At 37.2% G+C, this 16,220-nt stretch overlaps 2 protein-coding genes across 3 annotated transcripts in view; one reads left to right on the top strand and one right to left on the bottom strand.

Moving 5' to 3' along the window:
- Nucleotides 1-16,220, bottom strand: part of ctnna2 (catenin (cadherin-associated protein), alpha 2) — a 293,925-nt gene that overhangs the window by 117,438 nt on the left and 160,267 nt on the right. The gene's annotated exons all lie outside the window — the stretch shown is intronic.
- lrrtm1 (leucine rich repeat transmembrane neuronal 1) lies at nt 3,912-8,543 on the top strand. The gene has a single exon (XM_017405499.3). It carries the CDS (start codon nt 5,279-5,281, stop codon nt 6,854-6,856), a length of 1,578 nt encoding a protein of 525 aa, XP_017260988.1. The 5' UTR covers nt 3,912-5,278; the 3' UTR covers nt 6,857-8,543.

Here is a 16,220-nt window from a genome sequence, read left to right as displayed (position 1 = left end):
CCCCTTGGTTTTAACTATACTTGACCATTATTGTATTACATTTATTAGTGTCATCCCACACCATTTGAGTGATGACAACAAATTTCAAAAGTGAAAAATGTTTCATCAGTACTGTCATCTTGTTGTTTAAACAGGGTAAAAATCGTAGTGTAAAGATGAAGAAAACAGGGCCTATGAGAACATTGTGAAGCTTGTGGTGCCAGACAGAGCATCTAGGTTTCGCTAAAAAATCCCAGAAGAGTTCACAACAAAGTGCAGGGCTGTTAGGTAATTGTGTTTCCTTTGTATAATTGTTGTAATTACACAGAGAGTCAAACTCACAACTTATTTTAAAGCAGGTTTCTGCTTAACAACAGGCAGCCAGGTAATGACTGCATCTAGATAATTTAGAGAGCTGCTAAAGTCCAGTGTGGAATCAACTTCAAACTGACAAAGACGTGCACAGAAAATGCTGTTCTTTTAAGCTGTATTTTCACTGCAGATCGTCTAATCTTATTTTTTTGTTTTTTGTTTTTTCAACAGGGGAGTAGCCTGACAAAACCTTTTGTCAGCCTGACATGCACTTTTGAAAGTACAACTTTTCATATGATGGATGAGTAAAGGCAGATCCGTGAGTTACAAAACATATGATAGTGCCAGTAAAAAAAAAAAATGTTGGGTCATAGCCATCTTTGGTGAATAGATAAATAAAATTGTAGATATAAAAAAAAATACATTTATATCTATCACTTTGACAATGGTTACATTTCTTTATATTTACCCTAATTAGTATTACTGAATGGAAATAACTGAGCGTCGCTTTGGATGCTGCTGACGTAAAGAACAGTGGGACATTATCTCCTTTGCTAAATGTCAAGGTTTTGTTCTGCTGTAGCCCAAACTTGAAAATGGGCTAATTAACCTTATGGACACTGAAGAAAACTCCCTTTTTTCAGTCTTGTTTTATTTTCAATCCTATTATGTTTTGCTTTGTTCATGTTGGAACTTTTATTTAGCTGTAGATGTGATTAGAACAGTCACAATGGCAGAACGTTTAGGCTGTTAACTTGCATAGTAACAAAAAGGGAAAAGGAAATACAGATGATTGTATATAAAGGTTTAATCATATGTTATGCTTCTATTTCTCAAAATACCTAACTTGCACTAATTATTTTTAATGATAAGTACAATAAAATTGAAGCCCTAGTATCCCTTGAAGAAATGCATACCACCTGTACGCCAGATTGTTTAACTAAGATCAGCTTATGATGAGGAAACCTCAAAATATTGTTAGGTGCAATCTCATGTGATATTGCAAGATATGTTAGGGTTGAGAGTATGTAATGTTAATGACTCAATTCTTACCACATTAAACTTTAGCTCAGTATCTATAAATTTGACAAAAGTATAGTTACATTTGTGTTGGCTAATATCAATAAGCTATTGCAGCAATCCTAAATTGTGGTGACTTATAAAGTTAATCAGTTGTAGATGTGCATCTGATCATTTCTTTCTGTGATTTTCATAAAAATCTGTTGACTTTTGTTGTCTTGGCTATGTGTTGTGACCTAATCTCAGCTACTACCACACCGGATTTTAGCACAGTATCAGTGAAACTGGCTGAAGGGCTACAGTAGTCAGTGCTGCAATTTTGTGATCCAGGTACTGCCAGTTAGAGCCCGGGTTACACCAGGAAGGGTATCCAGCATAAAAAACAAACAAACAAAAAACAATTGCCAAATCTAAGTTCACTCGCTGAGATAACCCATGTAGAAAGAAGAAAAAAAAACGGAAGAATAAATGTACGATAAGGCTGAATAGCTGTGGTGGTCATTTTAAATTGGATTTACTCCAGAAGTGTAGATGTACTTTCTGAAGGGTTCATTAAAATCTGTTCAGTAATACATGTAACAGTTTGTAAACCGACAGACAAAGTTGACTCCAATCGTTCATGGCAGAAATTTAAACAAAGATCTAATAGCCCTCAGGATACATGTCTCTCAACTACTACCATTCACAATTTTAGCTCGCCGTATGTCAAACTGACTGAGTTATAGAATTTTTTTTTTGTGTTTGCTAAGGTTCATTAGCTGTGGTGGCCATCTTGAATGGGGTTGACTTCAAAATGTAAATCAATTGTAGAGGTACCACTAATGATTAGATTTTAAGAGTTTCATTAAAATCTGTTTACTGCTTTATGAGATGTTTTGGTATTAAAACAGACACTGTGAGTGATAACAACTGAAGGGTTACTGCATTCTATACAACCTGTATGACACAAAATGATGATTGAAAGCAAGGTAAAGTTCTGAAGTTATTATTTTTTTAGTTTAAAGTTTCAGTTTTGTAATTAGAGAAAATTATTAGGATTGCAATTGGATTCTAATTTTTGTGCAGATTTGTATTTTTATTTTTTCTGGTCTCATTTCATGACATGTTTCATTAAGACATAAAAAATAATAATATTAAAAAAAAAAAAAGGTTTTTGTTTGTTTGTTTTTTTAATATCGCACAGTACTATTGATGTTCACAGGTTCTCTTTCTGAATCCAGTTAAGTTGCCAGCCACTCACTGATTGTATCATACTTTGCTGTCTTGATATTTTTCTTTTAATTTGACTTTTACCCATGAGAACTTGGGACATCTTGTCTTCAAATAGTCAAACATTTGTTTGTTTTTTTGTTTTTTTTTGTTCCTCTCTTCCGCTAACCTGCCTGTAAGCACCTACCTCACACTTCTTAAAAAACCACCTACATGCCTGGTTTGTCATCACTTTGGTCATCTTTTCTACTCATGTAGAACAAACCATGATAACTACAAACTTGTTTGTATGAAAAACTTTCATAACTAATTTCTTATTTTAGTTAAAAATACATCTGATCCTATGCTCAAAAAATATAAAGAAACCACCACAATGTATTCAAATGTATGCATTTAATTTAGAATTTCTACATAAGTTCAATTTGTTACACATATTAAATAAATGTGTTATAAACAACAGCTTTGTTGGTCGTTTTGAAAAGATATGTAGCTGCACTGTGGTAAGTGGTTATATCATTGAATGGAGAATATTTTTGTTTAACAGATCAATCAGTAAATATGGAGTCATCTCAGAAAATATAGTGAGATGGAAAGAAACTTGGCTGAATGTAAGGCACAATTAGAGCTTATTGTCTTTGAAAATTAATGGGAGAAAGATGACAAAGCAAATAGTGATTCCAGAGAAGTGCAAAGCAAGATGGGAATGAACCTTCAGAGAAGAATATTTATGTTATATCTTTATGCTAATATTATTTGGCACGCAATCAGATCTGAATTCAGAATGACTAGCCTAGCCATAATTGAAAATGACATAGAATGCCTGGCTACAGGACAGTTTGATTAAATGAGGAATGTCATACTCTAGTCTTGACTCATCATACTCAAACTTTTATTGTTGGCAGAGCTAAATGACAAATATCAATAGCCTGAGTGGGAATAAAACATAGTCGTGTATGTATTATAAAAGACAAACATGTTGAGAAGATTTATCATTACTAAATTAAAGTAATTGGGTCTGTTAAATGGCTTAAGGGATGATAAAGTAGTGCATGCATGTAACATGTAACATGATTATTGTTTATCCACCATACCTTTTTCATATTTTTTTTTCAATATAGACATCCTGTAGGTAGTTTTCTACTTAAGATATACAATTGGTATAGGATGTTTGTATCTACCTTGATCATTGTGACTCTTAAAGTCAGACAACTTTGCTGTTTTAGTAAAAGCAAAACAAAACAAAAATAGGTTTTTAACTCATGACAGTTAGTAATGGACAGTGGGGCAGTGGAAGTGGGGGCTTCATTAAGCTCGTGGGTTAAGCCTGACCCATTGTGAATATGTAAATATCTGAGCTAGAGAGACAGCGATAGATAGAGAGAGAGAGAGAGAGAGAGACAGAGAGAGAGACAGAGAGAGAGCGAGAGAGAGGGAGAGAGAGATACAGTCAGAAAATGCAAGGATGGAGGATGCAAGAGAGTGAAGGAGGAAGAGGAGGGGGAGCAGCATGAACAAGTGAGTGAGCGATCAAGGGAAAGAGAGCGAGAGAGTGAGAGAAAGAGAGCGAGCACTCTGAATTGTGAGTGGCTGACGACACTCAGTGAACAGAAGGTGCTTCTGCATGCGCCGTCAGTGTACTGGTCTGCTGCAGGGGATTGCTCGCTCCTTTGCTTCCCACATTTACTGCCCCTGCCTGCCTACCAGCACCAGCCTTCAGCAGCCTCTTCCAGCTGGCCGAGGAAACGCTCGGAAAGCAAGGGAGTGAAGGAAACCTGCAAACCACAGGAGGATGCGAGCCGCCTCTTAACCGATATAATCCGCTGGGATGACAAGGAATACTGTTACACAAGAAAACAGTGAACAGGATTCACCTCTTTAAATCCTTTTTTTTTTCTTTTTTTTTTTTTTTCTTGGCGCTTTCGTCACAGAAAGCATGATTAACAGCTTGAATGGATTTAAACCTATAATGTCAGTGATGTCTTACTGAGACGGACGGTAAAAGATTTCGACAGACCTGCTTAAACTTAAGCAGAGAGGGGAGGAGACAATAACCAGGGAGATATTCAAAATTTTGTTCACTAGTGATTTTTTTTGTTTGTTTATTTGTTTTGTTTTGTTCTTTGCTTGTTTCTTCCTCCCTCTGATCCTTGCAGCAGAGGACTGCAGAGGAGCAAAGGAAACAGGGCTCATGCATGCAGACAGGGGAACTTGCACTTCCTACCATCTCGCTGAAAGCTACTTGGATTCCTCCTCTTTCTGGCTCTTTCACTTGAAGAGAACTAAGACATTGTAAGCCTGCCAAGGATCTGGTGTCCACTGAAAAGAGAAAAAGGCGGGGGGGGGAGAATGCGTACCACAGTGGGGTCTTTTTTAGATTCATACATAATTAGTGTTGGGGCACAAAGCAAGATGCTGAATGGAGATTGTCAGCTTTTGGATGGGGGTGAGTAAGAATCTTTTTGCATAAGACCGATTGGTGAAGACAGTTTCATTTTTCATCCCCTCGACTCTCCACCCTCTGCCTAATATCGCTCATCAGCAAAGAGATTTGCTCTTTATTCTTTGCCTTTTCAACGAAGATCTCATCTGTGGATCAATCAAAAGAAATATAATATCACCATCTGCAACTAAAATTCAAGGACAGTATGAAACAGTATTTAATCAAGTAACATCTTGTGATAAATATGATCTGATTGGTGCAAATACTATATCCAGAGTGGTTCAATGGACATTTTCTCCCCGACATTCCTGGATATTTATGCTAATGGATTTCCTCTTAATTGGACTGTACTTAAAGTGGCCACTGAAGAAGCCCCCTGGGTTGATACTGTGTTCATTGGGCATTTTTCTAAGAACTGTTCCCTTGGCAGAGGCGGTTTGTCCAAGGCTGTGCCGCTGCGACAGCAAGCTACTGTATTGCGAGGGGCTCAACCTCACAGACATCCCCCGCAATCTGAGCAGTGCTATGGGCCTGTCCATGAGAGAAAACAACTTGACCGAGCTGCGTGAAGGCCAACTAAATGGTCTGTCACAACTAACCTGGCTCTACCTGGATCATAACAACATTGACATTGTAGAGGAGGGTGCCTTTGAAAGGTTGAGACGGGTCAAGGAGTTAGACCTGAGCAGCAACCGGATTGAGATTCTGGCAAATGGAACATTTAGGCCCCTCCCAAACCTACGTATCCTGGATCTCTCATATAACAGGCTGCAGGCACTAGAGCCTGACCTGTTCCATGGCCTTAGGAAGCTTACCAATTTGCATTTGCGCTACAATGCTCTCAAATTTGTGCCAGTGCGTATTTTTCAAGACTGCAGAAGCATGCAGTTTCTGGACTTGGGATACAACCAACTGCAGAGCCTGGCACGAAACTCCTTTGCAGGCCTCTTCAAGTTGACTGAGTTGCATCTTGAGCACAATGAGCTGGTCAAAGTCAACCTAGCCCACTTCCCTCGTCTCATCTCCTTACGTACTCTGTACATGCACAACAATCGTGCTACCATTGTTGTCAACACCCTGGAATGGACTTGGAAAATTTTGGAGAAGATTGACCTGTCATCCAATGAAATTGAATACATTGAGCCACATGTGTTTGAGAGTGCTCCCAACCTCAAGGTGCTGATGCTTGACTCCAATCGTTTGACCTCTCTGGATCAGCGCATCCTGGATTCGTGGTCATCTCTGGACAGCATTACCCTGGCAGGCAATGACTGGGAGTGTAGTCGTAATGTGTGTGCCTTGGCCTCTTGGCTGAGTGCCTTCCGAGGTCAGCGTGACAGCTCCCTGCTGTGTTCAAGCCCTGACATCGCACAGGGCGAGGATGTGCTGGATGCTGTCTATGCTTTTCAGCTGTGTGAGGATTCTCCATTAGAGGTAACCACAGCAGGCCTGTATGCCTCTACAAGGGATCTGACCAAGGGTGGCTCTGTGTTTCAGGGCTCTTTCACTCCAAATCCTTATGAGGGGGAGGGCAGCGAGGTGGTCACGAGTTCTTTCACCGTCACAGTGGGCCATGATGACGTGGAGAGCACCATGCAGATTCACAAAGTAGTGACTGGCACCATGGCACTCATTTTCTCCTTTCTCATCCTAGTGCTCATGCTGTATGTAGCATGGAAGTGTTTTCCAGCTGGAATAAGGCAACTGAGGCAGTGTTTCAGCAGTCAGCGCCGTAAGCAAAAGCAAAAGCAAAGCATGCAGCAGATGGCTGCAATTTCTACACCGGAGTACTATGTTGACTATAAACCTAACCACATTGAGGGAGCTTTGGTAATCATCAATGAATACGGCTCTTGCACTTGCCAACAGCAACCTTCTCGAGAATGTGAGGTGTAACTGTACTTTTTAAGTAAGTCTCTACCTGTGATTATGTGGATATACAGTAAATCCCTTTTGGATACACTGAGAAGAGAGATGTAGAGCAAAGGGAATATTTTGATCTTTGGACCCTTTTTACACAGCGTTTCACTGTGATTTGGAGAGAGTGCGCTTTACGTGGCTGACTATTTTGTGATGGATTTATTGCTACTGCTGTCTACTGCTGATATGAAATCACAGAGCATAATAGGCACCTGACTATTGGACCTGTTGATGCTCTAAATAAAAAAAAAAAAAAGGAATATATTGTGGGCACTGGAGCTTCTCTCTAATGGAAGGATATTTGAGCTTTAATGTGTCTTTCTACTTCAGGACATTTAAATATTGTTTGAAAACAAAAACAAACTTCCGACACAAGAAAAAGAAGAAAAAAGAAGAAAAAAAACAACCATTTGTATTATGGTACATACATTTGAGAAGCATTTAAAATATGAAAAAAAAAAAAACAAACTTTAATTAAAATGTTAAAAGTGTAAAATATGGTAAAGTAAGAAGTGCAAGTGTGGACAAAAACTGAAAAAAAGATATTCTATTTCTTTTGTAAACTACAAAACAATGTTTAAATAAATGAACCACTATTCACAGTAAACTCATTTGTATGTGAGAAGCCTGTCACAGAGGACGAACGACAATAGATGCGGTCTTTGTGCTCATGGACTAGGAGAGCCATGACTTTGAAGTGTATAAAACCAAAAAAAATAAAGGAAAAAAAAAAGAAATATATTAAAAAAATAAATAAAAGACGCTAAGAGATATCTGCATCTCATCTTTAGCGTAAAAAGTGAGGTCTGAATTTTAAATCATTGTTTTAATCATGTTTGTTGGTTTATCAGGCATTTTGTTGAGTGTAAAAAAAGATCAGTGTAGTTTCTTTTCCATTTCCTCTTTGTGAACAGATTTTAAATGATCTATTTAATTTTTTTTATCAGTAAGCATTTCTTTAATTTTATCACATTTGTGCTGCATTCAAGTAAAGAAAGGGTGTCAAAGATCTGAAGCTACGCCTTTCATTGCCTGTCCTCACACTTTGGCTGTCACAGAGCTGAATCGCCTCATTTGACTGAATCAATCACACAAAGCCAACAATCATCTAATCCATGCACACGTAGATCAAAATGTAATTCAAGTAGTATCAGAACTACTGAAGAGATTATCCACCAGCTTCAAGCAATATTTGCACATGCAGTAATCACCACTGTGTTTTTATGTGATGTAAAATGTTTGTTGAATACAAGGCCATTTAGAGGTGTGTGTGTGTGTATATCCTTCTTGCTTTGGTGTCTATTGTGTAAATTTGTGCACTGACAGATGTGGTGTTTCCGAGTCTTTTGACATGAACAGTATGTTGTGTGTGTGTGTGAGAGAGAGGGAGAGTGTCGGGGGTTTGATTACAACAACTGCAGAAAGAAGGAACAGACTGCTCTCTAGTGTGCATCTTGTCACGCCGTGGCTGAATTTAACATTTTGTTCACAATGTTCTTCAGATTCCCACAACAGAAGCAACATTATATAGAGTTTGCAGATGCCTTTCTGTGGGGGAAAAATATATATATATATCGTTTTGCATCTTTTTGTGTTCTTTGACATAATTTAAGATAATGTTTACAACTTGTAAGTCAGCAGGAATAAAACATTGTTTTATGAGCTCACTGACAATCTTTACGTATTCAACTCCAAAAAGAGTTCCTTCTTTTAATGATCAAGCTCATCAGAAACATAGAAAGTATAAATAATAGTTTGATGTTCTTTGAACTGTGGGTCAGGAAAAGGGAGGATTATTTAGTGCAGTTTAAATTAGGGATGTAAAGCCTGAAGGTAAGCCTGGTTTGAGGAGGAGTGATTTAGGGTCTTCTATGACATCATGTATCTAAATAACAGAAAAACAAAAGTTTGGCAATGGCTAAAAATTACTTTACCTGAAACAGATATGTGGTCATTGGTTCTGACAAGAAATGTTTGTAACTCAAAATCGCTGTTCTTGCTAACACAATATCTTAACAGCATTAGGTGAAAATATGACATAAATTTGACGCCTAACTAATTAAGTTTCATGTAATCTTCAAATCACAAAATGGCAGAATGAACTAAGAGAGTGAGCCAAATATGCATACTAAATTATGTTTTCTCTTCCCACAGATCATATGATTTCTCTCAGGTAAAATCCCATCAAAATACTAACCCCCCTAATGTGAAGGATAAAATGGGAATTTCGTGTTTGGCACTTCAGTGAAATTAAATTCTAGAGTTTCCGCTCACACTTGTTTTCTGGGCTTTATCTGGATACATATCTGTTTCCTCTTGTGCTGGAGGATGGGTTGTTATCAGAAAATGACCTCAGCAAAGCAACATTGATTTAATCATAACTAATAATAACTAAGATAAAAGAAAAACAGCCAAGGTGCAAATGTTATATTTTCCTGTCAAAAATGAAAAACAATGCCCCCAAAGTTTTTTTTTTCTTTTGTTTTCTTTTTTTTAAGTTGATTAACTCCCATGAACATGTTTATTGTCAGCCTGCAGCGTCGAAGTAACAAAAGCACCTCATTCTATGGTTATTTGTTTAGAGGCATGTTTTTAGGGAGCAATAATGGATCCAAGTTGCCATGTGGGATTTATGATCCATTTCTTTTTTATGGTAGCAAAGGTGCCCCACTTTACCACTCAACATGACAGTTAATCATAACCTGTCGTATCATGTGCATGCAAATGACTGCTGTAGCCACCATGATGGGAACAGAGATTTATCTCATCCTCTTCATCTTCGCATCCTGTCAAGAATTTCAACCCCCTTTGAGTTCTTCACAGCCCCTTAAACATGCAACTGCAGGGTATATTTGAGGTTGTGAAGACTCATTTGTATAAATATTGGATGATGCCTGGCATATAAGCCAGTACTGGCACCATTATTGATTTAATTTCACTCTTTTTCTTAAACAAGCAAGCTGGGCGAAAGGTGATCGAGAATGGCTCTGAATATTTTAAGAGCTTTGAGACTTGAGGGCTGACATTAAACTACTTTAGACTTTACACTATCCCTACTCACCTTTACCTTCATTCTTTCTCTTAGTATGAGTTCGTAAGACTGGGGAAAATGAAGAGAAAAACATCAATTCATCTAACTGACAACAGATCAAATCTCTGCTTGACCTAAGACTGAGGTGATGATTCCCTGAAGGGAGATATGCGCTCTCAGACAGCATCCATTATAAATGCCTTGATTGATGATGCTCAGTAAAAATCAATACAGATGAGCGGTAACTAAAATGATCACAGTGACAACAATGTATTTATTCCTCCCTCACATTTCCACAAGTGAACTGAGAGTTGTATTTTAAATGTTTTACTTGTATAAAAACACAGGAAATTTAAAAAGAAAGTCTAATACTGTAGGCCTTTGGTGAGTTGATATCTAAACAATCAGAATACAGTTCAGAAATAAAACAAAACAAAAGAATGTGGATTGTGCATATGCAGTTGTTCTAGTTGTCATAGTTTGCATAGCCCCTGGCAATGACATTAAAAGTTGGGTTACTGACATATAAAAGAAAACAACCTTATTGCTAAAATCATAAAATACTGAGCTAGTGTCAGTTACAAAATAGTGGGCTAATGTGTGAAAGCCTGCAGACTCAAAATGTATTGTTACTTGCCAACCAATTTCCCAGCAAACATGTTAGCAACACTTTCAAACAGCAAGCAGCTCAATTAGTGGCTGAGTAAGAGTCAGGGGTCTTGTCAAGAAAACAACAAAACTCGTATTCGGTTACAAAAAGAAAACAACAGCAGACTGTATAGCACACCAAAATGATGCATACAGTGTCAGCATTAAGTCTCCAGGCACTGGTGGAGGTGTCGCTGACAAAATGTCACTCTGCAAATCTTTAGGAAACAACTTGAATTTCAACATACAGCATGAGCGAGCCCTTAAGAACGTAAGCAGATCCTTAAAAAATAAATTAACCCAGCTTCCTGTGAGAGGTATTGATCAGGCAACATTCTGCCTCCTCATTGCGACTGGGACTGTGCGGCATAATAAACACTTAACACCCCCTCATAACTGGATGGAGAGCTAAATCACAGGTGGCAGCATGTACTGCAGTGGGCTGTAAGGAGCCGATGATGACTAATGACAGTGTGGGGGTGGTTTTCCTATGCTTCTTTTAGTGCTTCAGGTGGGGTTAGAAGGATCAATATCCTAATCATTATTGTTACCTTTAAAATTCAACTCCTTTGACACATGTTAATCTCTCTTTTTGTGCAAGGCCTTTTTCTTTTTTTCTATAAATAATAGTTTTGTATCATTGCAACAAAATCACTGATACCCAGTGAAAAATCCTGTTGTTCATATTGTATAACCTACATGTACAAGCTGGAGATTAATTAAAAGAGAAATCAACAGAAATTTTACTATATATACATATATATAAGGGAAGCTTATATTTCCCTCCAAACATGTCTCACGATGGTTGAACACAATGTCAAGAAAACAACTTTACTAAAAATGACAAAAGTGTTGTGGGGTACTGTAATTATATTCATTACTTTGGCTAAATCTCCAGGCTGCCTATAGGTCTCTCTTCCCACTGCTTCATTTGCATGCACCATACTGAAGCAATGTTGAATTAATAACAATGACTCAGGAGTCATTATTCCTACCCGCATATGGCACTGTAGGAAGAGCAGGAGGTGTTGCTAAATATGAAACTGGATAGACAATTGGGGCTAAGGTTAGCAACTGAATATGCATTACACTGACTCAGATGGTAAGACGGAAACAGACTATTATTATTATTATTATTATTATTATTATTATTATTATTATTATTATTATTATTATTATTATTAATAATAATAATAATAATAAATAGTCAACTAACATGGTATGTTTGGATGTCTGGGCTGGATTAGTCTATGCTGATGTGTTGCCTTGCTTTCAACACTGACATTAGGGTCAGTTGGTGAGATAATACATAGACTAACAACAGCTGGGCCTGCATCTGGGGCTTCATGTAACCTGTATGTGAGCAGATGTGGGTCAGTGCCTTATATTCAGACTATCGCCATGGCTGAACTATAAAAGCTTCATTGCAGGCTTTATGCAGGGTTTTTGAGTCATTTATCTTTGGTGTTCGTACCTTTGCAGGCAGACTGTGGCACAGCTGATTGGATCTAAAACAAATCCTAGATAATCGAAGCTAAAAATGTTAACACCTCAGGCGCATGAATTTATTTGTAATTTTAATCCAGTTCTGCGTCTCGTGCATCAACAGTCCTACAAATGGTGAGAAAAGCATCTAATATTGTCATTCTTAGAAAGAAATAAGCAGATTCCATGGGTCTCATTGGTTTTCTTTTAACATATTTGGACAATCATTTCATCTTTGAAATGGTACTTATAGATAAAAGGCCAACACACTGTTTATTTTTTTTTATAATTACATTTACATAATAACATCTGAGTAAATGTAATATTCTTCTGTGCACATTTTTAGGCCTTAGAAGCCCATTTCGGTCTTCAGTTGAAGGCACAATGACACAGCAGAATTTCAGCACACTCTGACAATACCCTTGATGTCAGGAATTTATTCACAGATGGATATAAAAGGATCCAGGAACTGAACTGCTTTATAATTGACACGGAAACTTAAACTCCTAATTGTCATTTTGAAGGTGTCATAAATGCAGGAAATACTCCCCCATTTACCTGTCAAAAGAATATGTTTAGTTATTGAAATTAAAACATGGTAACAGTATTCTTTGTACGTGTTTAAACGATTAACCTTTACCTGCAATCAGTAAAGCTTTGTTTGTGGAAATTTATGAAACAGTTTTTTTATTTTTTTATATTTTATGAAGGTACATAAATACATCCTACTTGGCTTTACTTAAATTTGAGTAGTACACATACTTTGCCCAGTGAATCTCAAAACACACTGAAATCTGAAATAAAAAGCCTTTTTTCCCCCTTCTTTGAGGTCTTCCAATGTTTGAATAGACACAGCATATTGGCCTTTGTCATGCACAAAATGAGCCATCACAACAACTACATCCTGTTTGGTAATTCATGGGAAGATCATCTCAAGTAAAACTTCAGATAAAATTCCAAAGACACGTTGCAACCACGAGAGCTTGTTTTTGAATTCAAAGTTAACACAGGTTAAGGGAAGTAAAAATGGGCAGCATTTATCATTTCCCTTTTATCTGATCAGTGTCAGAATGAATAAATGCTATTCTAGCTGCTCTCCTTGCTCCCTCTCTCTTCCCTATCTGTGAGGCCAGATTGGCATCTCTCCAGTAGCCTATGAGATTGGCTGTATAAATGGAATTGCCCCATTCGCCAAGTGTCAGCTGAGAAAAAAAAGGCAATGTGCTCCCTGTTTACAAAACCATTGAGCTAAAATGAATTCCTGGTGCAAGAATTACTTAAAGACACCTTTCTGGTAACCATTCTTACTGTGACAGCCTATGCACAGAAGCTAATCCAGCCGAGAGGTTTTCCCATAAACTCAAGAGATAAACTTACCTGTGATATTGCACCCGGAGAAGAAGACCAGTGGATCCAAAAAGGATGTCAAAACAATCGGAGGGGAAAAAAAAGGAAAGACAGGGAGAAAGAAAGCGTGTTAATTCAAATCCAGCCTTTAAATTTTTGACATCAAAACTGGTCAGTTAAAGAAAAAAAAAACATCCACTTAAAGATTACAATTTCAGAGATGAACAGACATGGCAGGATGCAAGAAATTGCTGTGAGATTACACAGTAGAGAACAAATAAGTGTTTGCATTTTGCAGATCAGAGAGTCTTAAGTACTGCAGTCAAATTGATGGAGCATTTAATGCCCAACTTGCGACAGTCATTGCAGTTGACAGGGGGGAAAAAACGACCAGAAAGGCGATCTTTTATTGAGGAACTGTGGTAGCAAACAGCTGGGAGCCAGTGGTAACAACGACAACCCATTCTGCCAACCTCACAGTTCCACAGGTCTGTTGACGTTTAAAGAGCTCATTTGAATCTGTGTGGTCTAACAGTGTTGAACAAATGGACTTGAGGGCTTGACCATTGTCAATGGAAGATTAGTTAGCACTGCCAAATAATTCTTTCTTGACAATATTAACAAAAAGGCATACCTGAAATGTGCAAGTGATGGGAAGTAAAAGCATGTAGTGAGTTAAATAATAGACCAATTGTTTCTGAAGAACACTGTAATGTCAAAACAAAGCTGAAGTGCCGAAGTTTGATTTTTTATTTTTTAGATATGAAATGTTATCACTTCATTATTATACTCTGTTAGACATTTCTGTGAAAATCAGTCACAATTAACACATTTCACACTGCCGCCGCAACAGAAGCAGAATGAACACAACACCCTTTGTAATCTTTCAAAATGCAACACTTTGTTGAAGTTCAGATTTAAGGTTAAAGCTCCCATCATACCCTTTCCATTTAGGAGACATTCCACCTTTTAAATAGTTAGACAATTTCAATTAACTGCTGAAGGCTAAGAGAGGGGGGAAAAATACTTTCATGAGAAAAAAAAAACCATTACAGGAATATTAGTGAAACTATTACAACATTCTGTAGCAATGAACCATCTCTTCTGATGCTACTGTAAAATTATCATTTATAGTGTGACTGAAAACAGCTTAAAGCTGATGAGATATTCTAGGAATCTGCCCATAATGCCTGTCATCTGTGAATGTGTAAACTGGTAATCATGTCAGTTTGCCAACATGGGAAATAATCAGGTTCCAGGCAAACAAACAACATATGACAATCCATTTTACCATCTAAAGAAGGCTGTGTTTTCAGAGCTTTAAGTCTGCTATGATCCATGTTCTTACACATCCAGTATAGACTTGACCTTCGACTGTTGTTGTGTAACAGCTTTACATTTTTTTCCTACCAGTTAATATATTCAGAGATGAGATTATAGTAGAGTTAAACTGTCTCAATGAAATGGATGTTTCACCATAAGTTTGGATTATTTCTGGACTTGGAAAAACAAAGTACTTTGAGAGAAATATTGTATTTAGAAAAACTTGACATATGTATCTCTTCTAATGAGTGGACAGATGGAAAACCTGAAAATATAATGCCTCTGGCTACAGCTGTTAAAAAGGCATTACAAGTGATAGGGAAAAGTAAACAAGCACTAATCAGCTTTTCCTGTTTTTCTCTGGTAAAATACTCAGGGAATCAATCAGATTTAGTAAATAAATTGATGTCTGCTTTAGGACTTCCCCTGTGTTCTGGAAAGTATTTTTTATGACTAAATGGAGTAAAATCCAAGGCAACTGTGGTATCTTAGGGAGTATTTGAGTCTTTATAGCAGTTTGCTTCATACTGGCTGATTTGAAAAACAAAGTTCTCTATGAACAAGCAAGATAGTGACACTCAAGGAAGTTAAATTATATGAATTCAATGACATTTACCAATTTGTAAATTCCAAATAAATTGACAGATTCAAAGCATCAACTTTCCGCTACCACACTGCTCACAGTCTGTCTTCGAGTTGTCTTGTTGACAGGATCGGTCAGCTGACGCCTTGTTACAGATTCAAAAGCACAGCTTTTCTGCTAAGAATCAGTTGTGCAATCCCATGTTAGTTCATTTAAAAAACACTGACATCCTTTTAGACCAATTGTGATGCTGAAAACTTTCTCAGGTTCAGTTAGCATTTAATGTGTGCTAACTTATTCATCACATTTAAATCAGAGACTGCAGTGAGAAATGGCAGATTTTAACAATGTCCTCTTCTACGGAGTGTTAACGTGACTGACAGGGTATTTGCAATATTCTTTTATCCTAGATAGAAGGGATATATATATATGTGTGCATGTGTATTTATTATTTATTTCTTCCATAGACGGGCAGTGAAAACTCTTAACTACTTGAGTGTGGTCAATATCATCATTTAAAACAAAGTTGACAGTGGTAAAACTACCCTTCAGAGAAACTTTTACTAATACAAAATTACGACAACAACACTGCACATATAATCATTTATATGTTCTTCAATAAAGCCTGTATATTTTCACTCTAAAACAACTACATTTAAATGATTACAGCATGCCAAGCTAAAACATTTTATCGCTGGTTATTTGCTGACTATTTTACTGAAGCAACACATGAGCTGCTGCATGAACAAAGTGTGACTGAGCATCAAAAATTACATGTGAGGGAGTTAAAAATAAAGGTACTTTATCTCCACTTTTTATTTACTAAGCAAAGTTATATTTGCATGGGCAGATGAACTGTGGGAGGGTGGAGAAATAAAGTAGAGAAGTGCAGAAAATGATGTGGTCAGTATACGAAATTAAAA

The sequence above is a fragment of the Kryptolebias marmoratus genome, linkage group LG3, assembly GCF_001649575.2.
Source record: "Kryptolebias marmoratus isolate JLee-2015 linkage group LG3, ASM164957v2, whole genome shotgun sequence".
In the NCBI taxonomy this organism is placed as follows: domain Eukaryota; kingdom Metazoa; phylum Chordata; class Actinopteri; order Cyprinodontiformes; family Rivulidae; genus Kryptolebias; species Kryptolebias marmoratus.
The sequence above is the reverse complement of the archived record's forward strand: the minus strand, read 5'-3'. Positions and strand labels throughout refer to the sequence as shown.

Bases quoted from the DNA above. Each gene is read 5' to 3' on its own strand.
- lrrtm1 (XM_017405499.3), top strand. From the start codon at position 5,279: ATGCTAATGGATTTCCTCTTAATTGGACTGTACTTAAAGTGGCCACTG.